Source organism: Jaculus jaculus, chromosome 3 (assembly GCF_020740685.1).
Source record: "Jaculus jaculus isolate mJacJac1 chromosome 3, mJacJac1.mat.Y.cur, whole genome shotgun sequence".
NCBI classification, from domain to species: Eukaryota; Metazoa; Chordata; class Mammalia; order Rodentia; family Dipodidae; genus Jaculus; species Jaculus jaculus.
In genome coordinates, this window is record NC_059104.1 from 174,341,058 (window position 1) to 174,358,503 (window position 17,446).

At 47.5% G+C, this 17,446-nt stretch overlaps 1 protein-coding gene across 6 annotated transcripts in view; it reads left to right on the forward strand.

Annotated features, from left to right (window-relative positions):
• Nucleotides 1-16,253, forward strand: part of Ppfibp2 (PPFIA binding protein 2) — a 168,791-nt gene extending 152,538 nt beyond the window's left edge. For 5 of the 6 annotated variants that reach the window (XM_045145271.1, XM_045145272.1, XM_045145273.1 and 2 more), the window contains 7 exons: nucleotides 6,924-7,074; nucleotides 7,331-7,442; nucleotides 7,686-7,774; nucleotides 8,810-8,932; nucleotides 10,096-10,221; nucleotides 10,935-11,123; nucleotides 12,052-12,746. In XM_045145271.1, the coding sequence (XP_045001206.1) occupies nucleotides 6,924-7,074; nucleotides 7,331-7,442; nucleotides 7,686-7,774; nucleotides 8,810-8,932; nucleotides 10,096-10,221; nucleotides 10,935-11,123; nucleotides 12,052-12,246 (985 nt within the window). In that variant the 3' untranslated portion in view covers nucleotides 12,247-12,746. Of the gene's footprint in view, nucleotides 1-6,923; nucleotides 7,075-7,330; nucleotides 7,443-7,685; nucleotides 7,775-8,809; nucleotides 8,933-10,095; nucleotides 10,222-10,934; nucleotides 11,124-12,051; nucleotides 12,747-14,288; nucleotides 14,355-15,577 lie in introns of those variants that run through there. The other variant, XM_004650904.2, reaches the window with a different exon arrangement.
• The last annotated feature ends 1,193 nt before the right edge of the window (nucleotides 16,254-17,446 follow it).

The following is a 17,446-nucleotide window of genomic DNA, read 5'->3' on the forward strand; positions in this document are numbered from 1 at the left end:
GATTTTTTAACTGCCACATTTTATTCAGATTTCATAAAGCAGTATGGAAAGGGGCAGGCTGAAAGGTAAGGGGAGATAAAGTGGGGAGAAGGGAAGTACACCACGTGGAGCCCAAAAGCTCATGTGGGCCGCATGCAGCTCAGGAGTCCATGTGACCAGATACAGATCACGGGGAAAAAGCATGGAAAGAAAAGAGAAAAGAAAGTTCAGGGAGCTCCTGCCTTGTGGGGAGCTTGAGGGGATAAAGAACCCTTGTGGAGAGTAAGGGTTAGGGGCTCAGCCTACACTTGGAAGTTCCCAAGTGGTCATAGAGAGAGTGCCTCTGCTCTCCTCCTGCAAAAGTATCCATAACCTTAGGGTGGTGGGCTCTCTTTTGGCCCAGGTGAACCAGAGGGCCAGCGAGTCGGTTAGGGCCATGGGCTGTCGCAGGAAGAGACAAGCTCTGGCACTGAGTTCCAGGGGTGCGCTTGTCCAACCGCAACGTTTAAATCCTATGAAAGGCCTCCCTCCCAGGAGGGGTCCTGACTATTTATAAACAAGCAGTCTATGGACCTAGGCAAGAGAGATAAGAAATCAGAGCATCTTCGAGTTTTAGCAACTATAAACTTTCCTGCCCTTTTTGCCTTCAGGGGTCTAGTTTCCCTAACTCTGCCCCCCCCCCATTACTAGTTATATTCCAACTATTACTCTGTAGAAAGGGGGTCTGTTATCTCTACTTCCTTGCCAAATTAAGCATTTAAAATTCTTTCTCTGAGCTAGACACATGGCTTAGCCAGTAAAGAGAATTGCTTGCAAAGCCTATTGGCCAAAGTTCAATTCCCCAGTACCCACATAAAGACAGATGCACAAAGTGGTACATGTGTCTATATTTCATTTTCAGTATCAAGAGGCCCTGGCACACCCATTCTCTCTTGTTTCTTTCTCTCTCCTTGTAAATAAATACAAATTTAACAATAAATAAATTGGCAATAACAATAAAGGATGTCTCTTGTATTTAAAAAAATAAATAAATGAAAGTTTTCTTTCTCTACATTGACTTCCAAGAAATTATCCTTTTTGTCAGTTTAGTTTTCATGTTTGTCATTTTAATTCAAGAATTGTCTATTTTTTGCCTATTTTACTTAAGTTTTAAAAAATATTTTATTTTTATTTATTTATTTGAGAGAGAGAGAGGGGGGGGGGGTCGTGGAGCTGGGCACGCACTAGAGCCTCCTATCTCTGCAAGTGAACTCCAGACACATGCACCACCTTGTGCATCTGGCTTTCACAGGCCCTGGGGAATTGAACTCGGGTTTTTTGGCTTTACAGGCAAGTGCCTTTATCAGTAAGCCATCTCTGCAGCCCGAATAATGTTGTTGTTTTACAGATTTATGTCTTCTCACTACACAGTAAGATATTAAGCCATGTCTAATAATTGTGAGAAAGTGTTTTTAGGCTTAGGGTAGAATTTTACTTTTGTTAGTGATACTTAGATAAAAGAAATACAAAAATTTCTACAAAATGAGGTTCACCAGCATTTCCTTTGTGATTATTCATTATTTTGTTATTTTTTCCATGATATTTTAACTTTGTATACAAAGAATCACCTGGATGATTCATTGTAGTGTTTAAGTTTAGTATAAGAGGTGGTGAAGTGTCACGTTCCAGGTTCTGGTTCCATCTCTGGTTTTCTGGGTTGGTCTACTGAGGGTATTACCATTCCTGGCTCTGGCTTCACAAGGGAGGGGCCTCTAATCACATTGCCTCCCTGTCTCTGGCTCCATTTTATTACCTTTTTTTTTTTTCTTTCTTCTTCTACATTCAAGTTTAGAGTCAGATTTATCTGAAATCACAGATGGCTCAATCTAACAGGGGCTTACCCATGTGGGATCCTTCCCAGTTCCAGAGAAGCTCCAGGCATGTGTTGAGCCATGTGCCTTGAACATGTTTCATAAATATTGTTCTGTTAATGCAGGCATACAGCTTTAACACTGACTTTTTTTTTAACCTCTAATTTTCACTTGATCTAAACTAGTCCTTACATGGTGCTGCATTCAGCTTCACGTTGCTGGATGACCCTCCAAAGCAAACGCAGTGATGGGAGGGAGGGAAATTATTTGAAGTTTACAGACCCTGGGGAAGTTCCGTAATGGTAGAAGAAGCTAGTTGCCTTTCATAGATCCACACAGACAGAGAAAAGCAACCCCCCCCCTTCCTCGAGCCCCCAGGCCCACTCCAGGAGCCTCAGGCACTGTGCATCTGTCAGGCTGGAATTCAGACCCATTCCCAGTGACACCTCCTTCAGCCAGGTAGCTGTAAATCCAAGGTGCCTTCATAAAACTCCCAAGTCTACCTGAGGACATCTATTCACCACACAGGTGGTGATAATGGGACAGCCATGGAGTTCTGGGGAAGCTGGCTAAAGGGGAGTTGAGGTGGAGATGCACTTAGTTTGAGCTTAGTAGCTGTGAATCTGATTGGCAGTCGCTTCATATGTTATTTCGTTAGGGTTAGTGGACTAGCTATGGAGTATTTCAGTGGTTTTTATGATTCCACCTATTTTCCGTTGTGCCTAGCTGGCCAGCATTTTGATCAAAGCTGCAAACCAGAGCTCACACCCAAGTGTGAGTGTGTCCTTTGGCACTATGCACTAAAGTCTGGGGTAGTGGAAACAAAACAGTACTTGAAGTTGTATAAAACCAAAATCCATTCTGTAGGATTTTTTTTTTTCTTACAGTCATCAGACATGCAAAATCCTAAGCAGGAAATTTGCCTCTTTCAAATGCTTAGTCAAAATAAATTCTCCCCTGTCAGGAACGTACTTGCTAGTGAAGTGTGTGCAGTTGTGAGTGTGCCCTGTGCCCTCCACTACGAGAGTGGCATGTTTGATAGTCTCCGTTACAGCGCTTTCACTACAACTTGGAAAGTTGCTTGGAACCTGTCAATAAAATAAGTGGCTTGGCTGAATATGAAAGGCACCTTCTGCATTATCACGGACCGACTTTCTAGCGTGCTCAGCCGTGGTGGCCCTGGCGGAGGGTTTAGGAGAGCCTGTCTCTGAGAGAAGCTGAGGAGCTGCAGGGCCTGATGTTATGGGAACAACTTGAGGAGGACACACAAAACAGCAAGTGATGGGACACCCCTAGATGTCTAGATGAGGACCAGAGCTCTAGTTTGGCTTGGACTGTCTGCAAGACAGTGGTTTTCAAATTACAACCTCAGAAACACTTATTTCTTCCTTTCAGAATTAAAATGTCCCTCTATATAGAACCACCCCCCAATTTCCAGAAATGCAAACATGAATGAAATGTAAACCTAAGCACTCGTGAAGCAAACATTACAGAATGAGTCTTGTTACTGAGAGACATTTTCACCTGACGGAACAAATTATAGAGGCTGGGGAGATAATGTGGTGGGTAAAGTGCTGTCTGCACAAGTACTTTGAGGACCTGAGTTCAAGTCCCCAGCTCCCACATAAAAGCTGGGCATGGTTGTGTGCACCTGTAAGGCCAGTGCTGGATGGGATGGGATGAGGGCAGGACTCTGGCGAGCTAACCTTGCTTAATAAGGGAGTTATTGTTCAGCAAAAGGCCTTGCCTAAAATTAAATTAAATTAAATTAAATTAAAAAGGTGGAAGAGTGGTAGAGAAAGACACCTGACATCAACCTCTGGCCTACACAGACACAAGCATACATGTACATATACCAACACATGCAAAAACAAACAAACAAACAAACAAAAACCTATGAATCTGAGCATGGTGACTCATGCCTATAATTCTAGCACATAGGAGGCCAAGGCAGGAGGGTTGCCTAGGAGTTCAAGACTAGCCTAAGATGCTTCATGGGTTCCACGCCAAGCTGGACTACATAGAGTTGAGGCCCTATCATACTGAAAACCAACCATACAAAAGAAAGCAAAGTAACAAAGCAAAAACAAATTATAACTTAAGAAAAAACAATGTCAGATCCTACCAAAAGCAGTGAAAGCAGGAGATAAATTTCACGTAGAAGTAGCGAATAGGCTCCTAGTTTATTACACAAAGTGCCTCATATGAACACACTATAAAAAGGCTACAGTTTCTTTTTACATGTTTTGTGTACTGACATCAACAAGGATGACATAAAACTTACGCTACAGCCCCAAGGACACAGACCTTGTCTCAAAAACAAACCAGGTAGAAGAGGGATAGACAGTGACATCAACTCTGGCCCCCACACACATTGCAGAGTACCAGTTGTTGGCTTTTGTCAGCCCAAAGAATGTCTCTGATTGGCGCCAACACTGGAAAACCTCAACTTGGTGTAGTTTCGCCACTCCTTATAAAAGACACTGGGCAGTTTTTCTAAATTTAACCAATGGGTCTAAAAATGCACATGATAATCCAGATTATAAATTATAAAACTGAACCTGACTTCAGTTCTTAGAATAAAAAAAAAAAAAATAGCTTGGCAGTCATGCTAGAAGACACACTGAGTCAATTTCTGTCCCCATAGAAAATACTACAGAGTTGTGGCCACTGGAAGAAGCTGTCCAAGAGTGCACACCTTCATGCGAGGAGAGAGGAAGGAGCACTGGAAAGCCTTAGCTAGCTATTAATTTACTAGAAGCCTCATTTTTATAAACCATGCATTTTAGTTTTGTTAAGTTTTTAACTTTTGTGATTTGTTTTCTCACCCCAAATATTCACTCATTTTATATTTAAATTTTACACGTTTCTTATAGAGGGAAGCCCAGATTTTATGTTTTTATCATCTGCACCTGTACCTATTTGACATTGACTCACTAAGCCAGCTTCCAGTGTAGGAGTGCTCAGTACTGGGCTCCTTGTTCGTTCTAGAATGGTATTTTCTTGCTGTGTCCCTTTAAGGAGCTCCTTCACTTAGGACACACAGCTTAGCCAGGTGCTCACAAACATCTACAGAATGTTTTGTAGAAATGCCTGTGTGTTAGGGGTGCAATCAGCCTTCTGTATCCACGCATGGCAGATGCAACCAGAAGAGGCTGGAAAACATCAGTGGTTCAGTTGAACCCTGGGCCCTGATTCAGCTAGATTAGCTGGTGGCCGAGCTTTGGGGATCCTCCTGGCTCTGCTTCCCAGCATTAGCATTACAGGTGAATACAGCCATGCCCGGCTTTTATGTCTGAGTTGGGATTTTGAACCCAGGTCCCCATGTTGGTGCAGTAAGCACTTTCCCCACTGAGCCAAATTCCCAGCCCCAATAATTTGTTTCTTGCTGTGTGGGTTGGCTTAAAGTATGAGTAACCTCAGAGCCTGTGACCTGTGAGGGCCTTCCAGCCCATCACCCCCACCCCCCGTGGATGCCAGAAGAGAACCAGTCTTTCCCAGAACAGAATTTTTATGAATATCTAGTCTTTGAGACCCCATCAATCTCCATTTATTCTTTTAAAAAAAGAACATAGCATTGCTGTGTCCACCTTCCCTATACTGTCAAGACTTTGAATGTAGCCGGGCATGGTGGCACATGCCTTTAATCCCAGCACTTGGGAGGCAGAGGTAGGAGGATCGCTGTGAGTTCAAGGCCACCCTGAGATGACAGAGTGAATTCCAGGCCAGCCTGGACTAGAGTGAGACCCTGCCTTGAAAAACCAAAAAAAAAAAAAAAAAGACTTTGAATGTGTCATTACATTTACAGTTTAATGAAAAATTGATGTCGTTGAGAATGGATGGCTTTTAATACCTCGTCACCCTGTCGAGGTACGTGATCTGAGTCCTCATTTATTCATGTCCTTTTCCATGTGGCTCAGCTGAGAACTCAACGACCACATCCCCTCACTCCGCCCTCACCCGGCCTCCTACACAGCCGCAAAGCCCACATGGTCCTTGTTAAAGCAATTCCTAGACAGCTCACGATTTCGGTTGATGTGGGTGTGGATTTTCTAATGGTTTTAATAAAAATAGTAACATCTGCATGAGTAATATGTACAAAATTTATTTTTGCATTTGTATATCACTTTCTTTTATCTCTACCTTTCTAATAGCTATACTACTTATTTTTATTTTATCACTCCTTTATTCTGAATATATCTCTCAAGCAAGTGTTATTAATGAGCACGAATAATTTTATATATGGTCTTTTTATTGATTTTAATGTGAAGTCCCCTAGTGTTTTATTAGTAATTGAAGTATCAGCTGTTGATTTGGGGTTTTCCTCTTTTCATGTTGGGGAATAGACTCTCTTTCTAGTGTTCTAAGTAATTTCCTAAAAATAGTGTTGAATCCTACGGACAAAACAGTTTAGTTATAGGTGTCCATCCTAAAGGCTTCCTTCTGTGGGATTGTGGCATTTTGCTATAGACAGTAGACAGTCTCGTGAGGGTCATGTAGACTTAGCTGGAGGTAGAACACAAGCCATGTTCTCAGGATGTCCAGCCTTTTCATATTGGGACATGACGTCACCTACAAAGTTAATGCTTGAGAACCATGTACTGAGTTATAAAAGTGCAAGAAAATAATCTCATAATTAAAAAATATTTTTATTTATTTATTTGAGAGAGAAAGTGAGAAAGAGACAGAGAGAGAGAGAGAGAGAGAGAGAGAGAGAGAGAGGGAGAGAGGGAATGGGTGTACTAAGGCCTCCTGCCACTGCAAACGAACTCCAAATGCATGTGCCATCTTGTGTATCTGGCTTATGTTGGGTCCTGGGGAATGGAGTCTTGAACCTAAGTCCTCAGGTTTCACAGGCAGGTGCTTAACTGCTAAGCCATCTCTCTAAGCCCCTCTTGTAATATTTCAAGTTTACAGTTTTGTGTTGGGCCACAGATTGCAGATGCCTGCAAGCCTGATGTGGATTATATTACAATTTCCTCCATCTTCATTTCATTATCCGGGTCATTTTGTAAAGATGGTTCCTTTGTTTCTGAGACTTTATCATAAGCAGAACTTTAGGCTCCCCTCTAACAGGCGCATGCTCTTTCCCAGTGACGCCAACGCCCCCTTCGCCCAGTGGACCACAGAGCGTGTGTGTGCGTGGCTGGAGGACTTTGGCCTGGCCCAGTACGTGATCTTTGCCAGGCAGTGGGTGACGTCAGGCCACACGCTACTTACAGCTACCCCTCAGGACATGGAAAAGGTAAGAGTTGAGCATGGGCATAAGAGGCTCCCATTTCTCTCTCCACGTCAATGCACGGTCATCATTGAAGGTGGACACTAGAGGATGGACAGGCACGGCTGCGATGCCCTCCTAGCAGCAGCTTGGGATGCCAGGGCACTATGCCGAAATCATTGCATTGCCAACCTCCCAGGACATCTCCAACCTGACACTGCATCCTGTGAGGACCAAGTTGTTTGCCAAAACTTCACACCTGGCCTTCATATTTGAATTTCAGGAACTGGGAATTAAGCACCCGCTCCACAGGAAGAAGCTGGTTTTAGCAGTGAAAGCCATCAATACGAAGCAGGAAGAGAAGTCTGCACTGCTAGACCACATTTGGGTGACACGTAAGGACGGGCATATATTTATTAAGAATGTTCCTGGCATTTCTTAAGGTCAGAGAGAATTTCCCTTTTGAATGCATGTTTCAAAAACAGTAGTCTCCTTGTGAAGGACAGTTGACTTGCTAAACCTTTGGAGGAATAAAACTGGAGCCTCAGAGTGATAATTCTCTGCTCTTTTTTTCTCCTTGGCACCCCAATTCATCTATTCTCATGTCTCCTAAAACATCTGTTTTTATGCTTTTGTAGGGTGGCTCGATGATATTGGCTTACCCCAGTACAAAGACCAGTTTCATGAATCCAGAGTTGATGGGCGAATGCTGCAATACCTAACTGTGGTAAGGTTTTTCCTGAAGTATTTTACATGTTTTTGGCAGTACTCATGCCCATGGTTGTTATTTTAAACTTGATTCTACCTCTCTCTCATAGTATTTTTTAATTTTATATATATATACATATATATAATTTTATTTATTTATTTGAGAGAAGTTACAGAAATAAGCAGGTAGAGAGAGAGAGAATGGACACACTAGGAACTCCAGCCACTGCAAATGAACTAGTATCTATACTACTTATTTTTATTTTATCACTCCTTTATTCTGAATATATCTCTCAAGCAAGTGTTATTAATGAGCACGAATAATTTTATATATGGTCTTTTTATTGATTTTAATGTGAAGTCCCCTAGTGTTTTATTAGTAATTGAAGTACAGCTGTTGACTTGGGGTTTTCCTCTTTTCATGTTGGGGAATAGACTCTCTTTCTAGTTTTCTAAGTAATTTCCTAAAAATAGTGTTGAATCCTACGGACAAAACAGTTTAGTTATAGGTGTCCATCCTAAAGGGTTCCTTTGTTTCTGAGATGTGTGTACCCCCTTGTGCATCTGGCTTACATGGGTCCTTGGGAGTCAAATCTGGGTCCTTTGGCTTTGCAGGTAAGCACCTTAACTGCTAAGTCATCTCTCCAGCCCTCATAGTGTCTTTTTAAAAAATTATGTATTTATTTATTTGCAAGCAGAGAGAAAGAATGGGCACTGCAAACAGACTCCAGACACATGAGTCACTTTGTGCATCTGGCTTTATGTGGGTACTAGGAAATAGAACCCAGGCCATCAGGCATTGCAAGCAAGCACCTTTAATTGCTGAGCCATATCTCTAGCCCTTCCTCATATTCTTAAGGGCTTGAAATAGTACTGTTCTTCACCTAAAAGATCCCAAGGAGCCAAGTGCAAGCCATCATGATAAGAGAAAGTTGTTGAGGTGTCTGTCTGTACCTTTCTGAACTACAGATGTGTCTGTGTTTGATCTGGAAAGAACCTTTCAGTCCTTTGTAATTTTGGAAACTGGTTCATCACTAAAACTTTTCTCTTCCAGAATGATCTACTCTTCTTAAAAGTCACCAGCCAGCTGCATCATCTCAGCATCAAGTGTGCCATTCACGTGCTTCATGTCAACAAGTTCAACCCCCACTGCCTGCACCGAAGGCCGGCCGACGAGGTGCGGTACCCCAGAGCTGAGCACTCAAAATACCGAGTGTGGTACACTAAGTATGATGTGATTACAATATGGCTACATTTTAGACCACTGGGCTTGGGATTCTGATACCCAAAACACCCCTAATTGCTTGTACTTTGTATCCAGCAGTAAGTACGAGACCTCTGTTCTCCCACCTTCAGTTAGGGGAGAGAAGTGCTGTGGGCCAGAGAACAGTGGCATGGGTCTTTCAGAGTCATCAGAGACTAATGGAGATGAGATGGTGTGAAGGAGAGAAGAAGGGAGCAACAAAATGGAAATGTGTGTGTCCATGTTGACTGAGGAGAGCAGAGCCAGGGGAACAAGGAGGGACAAGGACTGCAAAAGGAACCAGACAGTTCAGAGGGGGATCCTCTATTTGTAGGCACCATGTTAACCAACCTGTAGCCCAAGTACACAGGGTCCCCGAGCAGGTATTGCTAGAGAAGAAGTAATGCAGGTGAACACAGCAGCCCACGTCCTGGTGAATGAAGTATCCCACAGTATTCTGTCTCGGAGTTTTTGGTGGGTTCCAAACTGAATGACTGTCAGTCACCCTAACCTTCCTTCATCTGTTCCTGGGAGCCAGGTTTAACTCTGGCTCCTGGGGGATTTTAAATGCCTATCTCTGCCTTCTCCCACCTCTCACCAGTTCATTTTGCTTATACCTCCTGTTTATGAGATGCAGTGCTGGGCTTCTTGAAGACCATGAGGTCATGTGAAAACACATAGACACCAGTATCTTAACAAATAAACATTTGCCCACACCGGGGAGATCTTTTCTCTACAAAGCTCTTGGCTTATAATTGCATCTTTAAAATTCTGTTGGATTATTGAATTAAAAAAAAAATCACATGCCTACATTTGTTTGTCCCAAAGTTAGCTAGAAAACTAGAAAGTGACAGCATTCTGGATTCAGCTCACTCAGTGTAGAAGATGCTGAAGGATTAGGCACACACAGCTCTGTTTCTTAGGACTAGGCAGGTACTCAGGCAAGCGGTTTGGTTGGCTTGTGTTGCTAGACATGAGTGTTTTGCTGACAAAGCCTCTTGGGCAAGGGTTTGCACAGGGGCTCACCAGACAGAGGACCATGGCAGGATTGATGAAGTCTAACATCTTCACTCTCCTCCTCCTCCTCCCTGTCACAGAGTAACCTTTCTCCTTCAGAAGTTGTACAGTGGTCCAACCACAGAGTAATGGAGTGGCTGCGATCCGTGGACCTGGCAGAGTATGCACCCAACCTTCGAGGGAGTGGTGTCCATGGAGGGCTCATTGTGAGTGGCTCTGTGGGTTTGCCTACCTGCCCTGGCACAGACGGGGATATTTCAAAACTAACTCCACCCCCCCCAAAAGAAAAAAAAACCTTCCTGAGGGCCAGACACCACATTTGAGTGCAAAGACTAGATATTTCATTGGAACCATTTCATATAATTTGAAATCTCAAACTATTTTGGTAATTTATGGTTGACAATAAGTGTGCCTTAATGGAAACAAGGTGGCGTCTGTAAGGACTTCCTCAGCTTCAGGCCCAGAGGATTCTGGGTAGTAGAGTTGCATGAGATCAGCCTTGAGCAAGGCAGCTCCACCTGTTCCTATAGGAATGCCAGTGCTGGGGAAGTGAGGGGGAGGACACCAGATGCAATTTCCTGCTTGCTAAGATGTGATCTTTATCACTTCTTAGCTCTGTCAAGTGTCAAAGCCAGAGGGGAAGTATGGAGGTGGGGGGCTTAGAAGTCATCCCCAGGAGACTGGGAAACAGTCTTATCAAGGAAGTCCCAGTTCTCTGGCAGCTTGTGAGGATGAACTGGCGAGTCAACAAATGTGTTAGTGTCTAGTCAGGCCTTGTGCTGGGAGAGAGGAGAAAGGGACACAGGACACATGGGGATCTTCAGCCCATGATCTGAAGGTCCAAGGAACCGACCTCTCACTGACAACTTCCTGCTGCCATCTGTGATGGCCACTGGCTGTGTTTGTGGTTTCTTCTTAGATCTTGGAGCCACGCTTCACTGGGGACACCCTGGCCATGCTTCTCAACATCCCGCCCCAGAAGACCCTCCTCAGGCGCCACCTGACCACTAAATTCAACGCCCTGATTGGTCCTGAGGCTGAGCAGGAAAAGCGAGATAAAATGTCCTCTCCAGCATACACACCACTGACCACCACAGCCAAAGTCCGGGTGAGCTGTCAGAGTCTCTTTCTGGGTGGGCCCCAGGGGCTCCCTGCGGGCCGTTCTGGTGAGCAGCTGCTAGCTCAGTGCCTGGGGCCAAACCCATGCTGGCAGTCTTGTTGCTCCGCAGGAGTTTGATCTGTGGTCTGTTCGTCTTGATTAGACCCATTCCCTGCCTGGCTTGAATCCCAGGAAGAGACAACAGGTTTCTGAGCACAGAAGCACATGCAGAACGTATCCCGTTTTTAGGAAGCTGTGAGTTCATCTTCTACTCCAGTATGGCAAAGCGGATGAGTCCTGGGTCTGGGTTCCTTTCAGTCAGGCCCGTCTGCATTCCACAAAGCTGACTCCCACGGCAGCTGGTCCTGCTTTTACGTGACCAGCATGAGCCAAACCAAGGGCCTCATGTCAACCCAGCCCCTCATCAAGCCCTGGGCTCTCAGAACATAACAAGCCCAGCCTGAGTCACACCATCCTCAGACCATGTCCTTTCCGGACCACAGGCCAGCAGACAACTTCTGGAGGCCATGTTGGCCCTGTCTCCAGACAGCACATGGGTGCATCAGGTCCAGCTGCAACACCTGCTCAGACCTCCACTGTCCAGTGGTCTCATGAGCTCTGGGTGCAGCTCCCCTATGTGCCGGTGGCTGTCCCTTGTACCCCTTCCCCAGGAGCCCCTGAGTCCCTCTTGGCAACTGGGAAGGTTGCTGTTGAGACAGCAGGGTTTGCGTATCAGGAGGAACAGCTCTTCTGGTTCAAGGTTATTCACCTGTTGGCCTTTCTTCAGCCTAGAAATTATATCTACAGGAAGTTTGATCCCCAAAAGCACTCTGTCTGATGTCTTTCCTGCTGGGCCTGCTTTGAACTGTATTGTCAGTCATCTGTGCACACTGGCCTTGTAGCTGCTTCTCATCCTCATGTGTTTGCTGTGTTTTAGCCTAGGAAACTTGGATTTTCACACTTTGGAAACATGAGGAAGAAGAAGTTTGATGAATCAACAGACTACATTTGCCCTATGGATCCCAGTGATACTGTCAGTGACAACCACAGGGTCTACAGTGGCTACCGGGGTCTCAGTCCCCTTGACACCCCTGAACTGGATGGGCTGGACCAGGTGGGACAGATTAGCTGACACCTTTGTCACCTGTCCGCTCTACGCACTGAGAGCTCACAGTAACACTGTGTGTGCCGCCATGTAACCGCACCTCACCCCCACCCTTGCGCATGACTTGCAGAGAACATTCCCAGCAACTGTGTACCCCTGGGCCAGTCTCTCTTCCCTGGGCCAGGACTCCAAGTTACACCTCTGTGGAGGGGCCAGGCTTTGGGGACTGTTGCCAAAGGTGGACTCAAAGGGAAGACACCTGCCCGGGTTTAGCAATCCTTAACATCCATCCTCAGCTCAAGACACATGAATGTGGATGCAGATCTTGAGACCCTGGACTGTCCCAAGAGGCTCAGCTCTCAGACACCTCAGTGCCTTCAATCTGTGGGCCACAGAGACTTAGCTGAGAACAAAGGGACAATAGCAGAGATTCCTCCATGGTGACAGTAAAATTGGGGTGTGCATTACTATAGGGATGTTCACTACTTTCTGGAAATAAAAAAAACAGTATTTATGTAGAAAGTAAACAGTGTGACCTATCTTTAATCTTCTGGGGAGAAGAAGGCTAGATGCGGCTAGTGCCGGGGCGCTTCTGGTGGCCTGCTTTAAAAGCCTGCGGCACTCAACCCAGTTCTCTGTCAGGCGCACGCCCAGCATGTGTCAAGGGAGATGAAACAAGCAAAGGACCCTTTCTTACCTCTTCACGTCCTTCAGAAGAGGTCCGTGGCCTCTTTGCCTCAGTTTCCACCTCCCTGTGAAGGCAGACAAGTTTGGGTGCCATGCGCATCCTGACAGGAGGCGGTAACCACCGCACAGACCCTAAGTTGTTTCAGCGTCAGCAGCATGAGCCCCGGTGAAGGACGGGGGAGATGAGCAGCCAGCCTTGCTGGCAAGACTCTGCTCTTTCACAGGTTTTGCCCACTTCTCGTAACTACTGGGGGATGGGCCGTCTGTGCTGGCAGAGGCAGAACAGAGCTGGCCTCTTGATTTAGAGGCTGACTGGCTGATAATGGGCCCTCCAGATGGACTTCGTCTGGCTGGAGACTGAGGAGAGACATGCGCCATGCCAGTGCGAGCTCCTGCTCATGAATTCCAATTCACTGCTGGCCAGTGTGTGCTTCCCCTGGGTCCCTTGGGTCTCATCTACAGAAGAATAACAGCAGTGTTGTAACCAGTGGCATCGGGGCAGGGCTGATGACCCACCCTCGTGGCAGTCTGACTGTGCCCCAGATGGATCTAAGATTTGCTTCCTATACTGCTGCCAGACAGCCCGGATGTGCCTGGTCCCAGGACGCCACGGCCTGTTTCTGAAGCCCAGCTGGTGAGAGGCATGGGCACAGGCTTTACAGCTGGCAGTGCTGGTATTTGGTGTTGGTCCTCAGGGCCGCTGAGTGGCAGGTGTTACCCGAGGCTGATACCCAGTCATTGCTGTTGTACAATGGGTCGGGCTGGGCTTCGCCCCTTATTTCTAATGTCCTGGTGAGAGACTACAGACACTTGCTTTCAAACCTTGCATGGAATTGCCTTGTGGCCGTGGCTTCATGTCCCATTCCCTTAGTGGACCTGAGTGATTGCGCCTACAAGGGGTTGCACTTGATGGCTCTTAAGTGTGCAGAGGCTGTCTCCAAGTCTTAGGAAAGGCGCAAGCCAGCAGCACCTGACGTGAAGGTTGGGGAGGGAGGCACGTGCGCTGCAAGGAGCTTTTTGAAGATGCTTCCTGATCGCAGGGCGCTTGTGTTTAGGGAATTGTTATGCTGTTCAGCAAGCTGGAGGCCTTTGCCCCTGCTTATCTCTGCGCCTGGAAATAACTGGGCACTGAATGTGTGTGGAAGTCAGGCCCCTGCCTGAGCCCTGCTTCTCCACCCAAGGCGGTGTGTGCGTGCACTGCAGGACACTGGGCACCTTTCCTTGGGAACAGAAACAGCATGTGCCCTGCCACCTGTTACTTCCTGCCCATCCCTCCAGGGGAGCATGTCCTAGAGGTGCTGAGCCTGAGCTGGATGGGACTTGCATGCTGTCTCTGCCAGCTACCTTCATGTATGCTGACCAGGATACCGCCCATTTTGCAGATGGCACCTTCAGAAGGCACCGTGACGCAGATAGGGCTCCTCTCCCAAGACATCCACCGCCTCACGGTAGGACGCTGACCCTGTCAGGGCTGGTTCCTGGGAGCCACAGCAAGCTTGGTGTGCTGAAGGCTGGGAGAGAGGGAAGGGTGATGCTGGCTAGGAGGCTAGAGCCTGAGCTAGCCCTGGGGTGGACAAGAACCCATGGGCTCCTTCGTTAGCCTGTGGCTGGGCTCTGAATCAACCAAGGGCATGAGGACGCTCACAGGCCTTTAGCTGGGATCAGCTAAAACATGCCAGGTCTTGGAACCTCTTCCTGGCTCAGAGCTGGTGGGGAAACAAGACGATCAGCAGCTCTGTTATCTGTTCAGCCAGCCGGAAACCCAGGCCTGGTGGGCACTGTCCTGCCCGTGAGACACATGCGTGCTCCTCACTCTGACACCAGCATGCCCTCAGGCTGTCAGATCCTGCCGTACACGAGAGAACAAACCAGTTTGTAGGGAAGTAGCGTGGCCTGGGGAAGAACAGCAGCTTTAGAATGTGGCGGACATGGTTCACATCTCGCCTCTTGCCAGCTCTAGAACTCCGGGCGTGCCGTGCTCCCTGTGCGCTGGGCCTTGAGTGTCTTTGAAGCAGAGGTAACGATAATCCCTTGCGAGGCACATAGGCTAACTAGAACCAGCAGGGAATGGCCAGCCACAGAGCACTGATTTGTCTTTGAGGCCCCTCAGCTCCCAGGACCTGTTACTTCCTGGACATCAAGGTCCTGAGCCGGGATCTGGACAGTGTGTCAACACAGATGCCCGTGCCCCACTGTTCTGCTGATGATCTCTGCAGGCAGAAGACTATTTAAATTAAGACAGGAGAGTCACTCTACACCCAAGCAGGGTCGCTTTAATGCAACAGGCTTCTTTTGGCTCACACACTGAAATGGCTCTGTACAATCCTGTCCTGTGATCTCTTAAGAAGCCTATGGTGGCCTTAGGATAGGAAGTTTACCTCTAAGATTTCTTTTTACTTTCTCAAACCACTGTGGTGCTGAGGATGGAGCCTTGGAGCTTATGCATGCAAGGCAAGTGCTCATGTACAACTGAGCTCTATCCTGTGATTGTTTTCATCTTAATAGTATTGTCTGTTCTCATCCAATGATCAGACCCTGGTCGTCCAGGAGCTCACGAGTTAGTGGTGTCAGACATGGGCCACACCCGTTACCCTGCTGATCCTCTCGGACTTGCTGTAGGGAAGCTCTGACCAACAGCCTTTTACACTGCCCTTTGGCTATGTCCTTTCAGACTCTGCTGAGCCAGGACCAGCTGCTGAATGACCCGCCTGGCTGCCCCTGACTCTGATGACTGGAGATGACATTCTTCATGGCAGAGAGCCCAGAGAGGCACGTGTGAGGCCCCGAGTGTTTGCCTCAATGGGGACCTGGCACACAGCCATTTGCAGAGCCCAGATGGGGCTGGCAGAGCCCCTCCGGGCATGGCTGCTGGCGGAAGCCAGGCCGAGGGACGGGACAGGTGTCTAGGAGGTGGTCCTGGGGTCCCTGCGTGTCGCCGGTCATGCTCGCCCTTCATTGCAGCTTCTTGCCTTTTTGTACTTTTATACATGGACTGTAGACCTGTCGTGGAGGCGGAAATGAGGTGCAAACGCCCAGACCCATGCTGTTCTTGGTGACGGCTGGGAGGCGCTGAGCGCAAAGGGGAGCGTGTTGTGGAGACTGTTGTGTGCCGTGTGCTGACGGAGCTGGGTGGAGTGTCTGTGAAGACACGTCGCAGGATCCTGGCATTCCGCTCCCAGGAAGCCTGGCCTGTGAATGCTACGACTCTTCTCCTACCACCCTCTCGATTCTCCATCCACTCGCAGCTGCAGAGGGCGCGCTTCTAACAGAGGAGTCTGTAAGACATGAGTGCCCAACCTCAGGCTCTTTCCCTTCCCAGCCTCCATTTCAAAGTCTGATTAAACAGCTCCCCCCAGTGGAACATCCTCAAATTCAACATTCTTTTTTTTTTTTTTCCTGGCAACTCAGAGTCTTCCCCAGACAAATCTACTTTCTGACCCTGTCCCTCTCCCTGTCTCTCAAGTGACTGGCATCGCCACCACCAAGCCCCTCGCCGCCAGTCACTGTTACCTTCCACCCCATGACGGCTCTGGCTCTGGCTTCGTTTCATCTACTGACTGTAACCGCGCCATCCCTTCCTTCTCAGTTCATTACCTACAGATATTTTCCACCCCAACCTCAGAGTATCTTTCCTGTCACCCTGTTTCCATTCTAATCCGAACTCTTCAGTTTCAGAATCCCACCCACCACACATACACACACACAGAGAGAGAGAAAGAGAGGGAGGGAAGGAAGGAGGGAGGGAGGTAGGGAGAGAGAGAGAGAGAGAGAGGGAGAGGGAGAGGGAGAGGGAGAGGGAGAGGGAGAGGGAGAGAGAGATGAACACCCCAGGCCCTTCTCCGCTGTCAGCTTTTGTGAGCCTAGTGCTTAATCTTTGCCCCACCACCCCGTCCCTTCACACACACCCTTGGCCCAGAACCTTCCTTCCTCGTGCCATCGTTTTTCTCCCAGTGCCTCTTCTGACTAGAGACCTAGTGCAGATCTGATCTCTTCCAGTCTCTCAGGCAGCGTCTGCTCCTGTTCCAGTTTGGAAGTCATCCGTGTCCTGTGGTGTTGCCCGCCCTTGGCTCTGAACAGTAGTTACATGCTGCCCCACCACGTGCCCATCCCAGGCCCCTGTAGCCTGTGCAGTTCTTAGCAAGCCCCAGTCCTGGCCTTGCCGTTGCTTTTTATTTTTATTTATGTTTATTTATTTGAGACAGAGAAAGAGCCAGAGAGAGAGAAAGAGAGAGAGAGAATGGGCATGCCAGGGCCTCCAGCCACTGCAAATGAACTCCAGACACGTGCGCCCCTTTGTGCATCTGGCTAACGTGGGTCCTGGGGAATCAATCCTTGAACGGGGTCCTTAGACTTCACAGGCAAACGCTTAACTGCTAAGCCATCTCTCCAGCCCTCCCGTTGCTTTTTGATCAGACTCCAATGGGCATCTTTAGTCCCTTCCCTCCAAATGCCAGCAGCACCTTTCCTGTAGTTGCAGTAAATATCTTCAAACTTTAACAAATGTCCCCTGGGGAACAAAAATTGCCCCATTTGAGAAGTG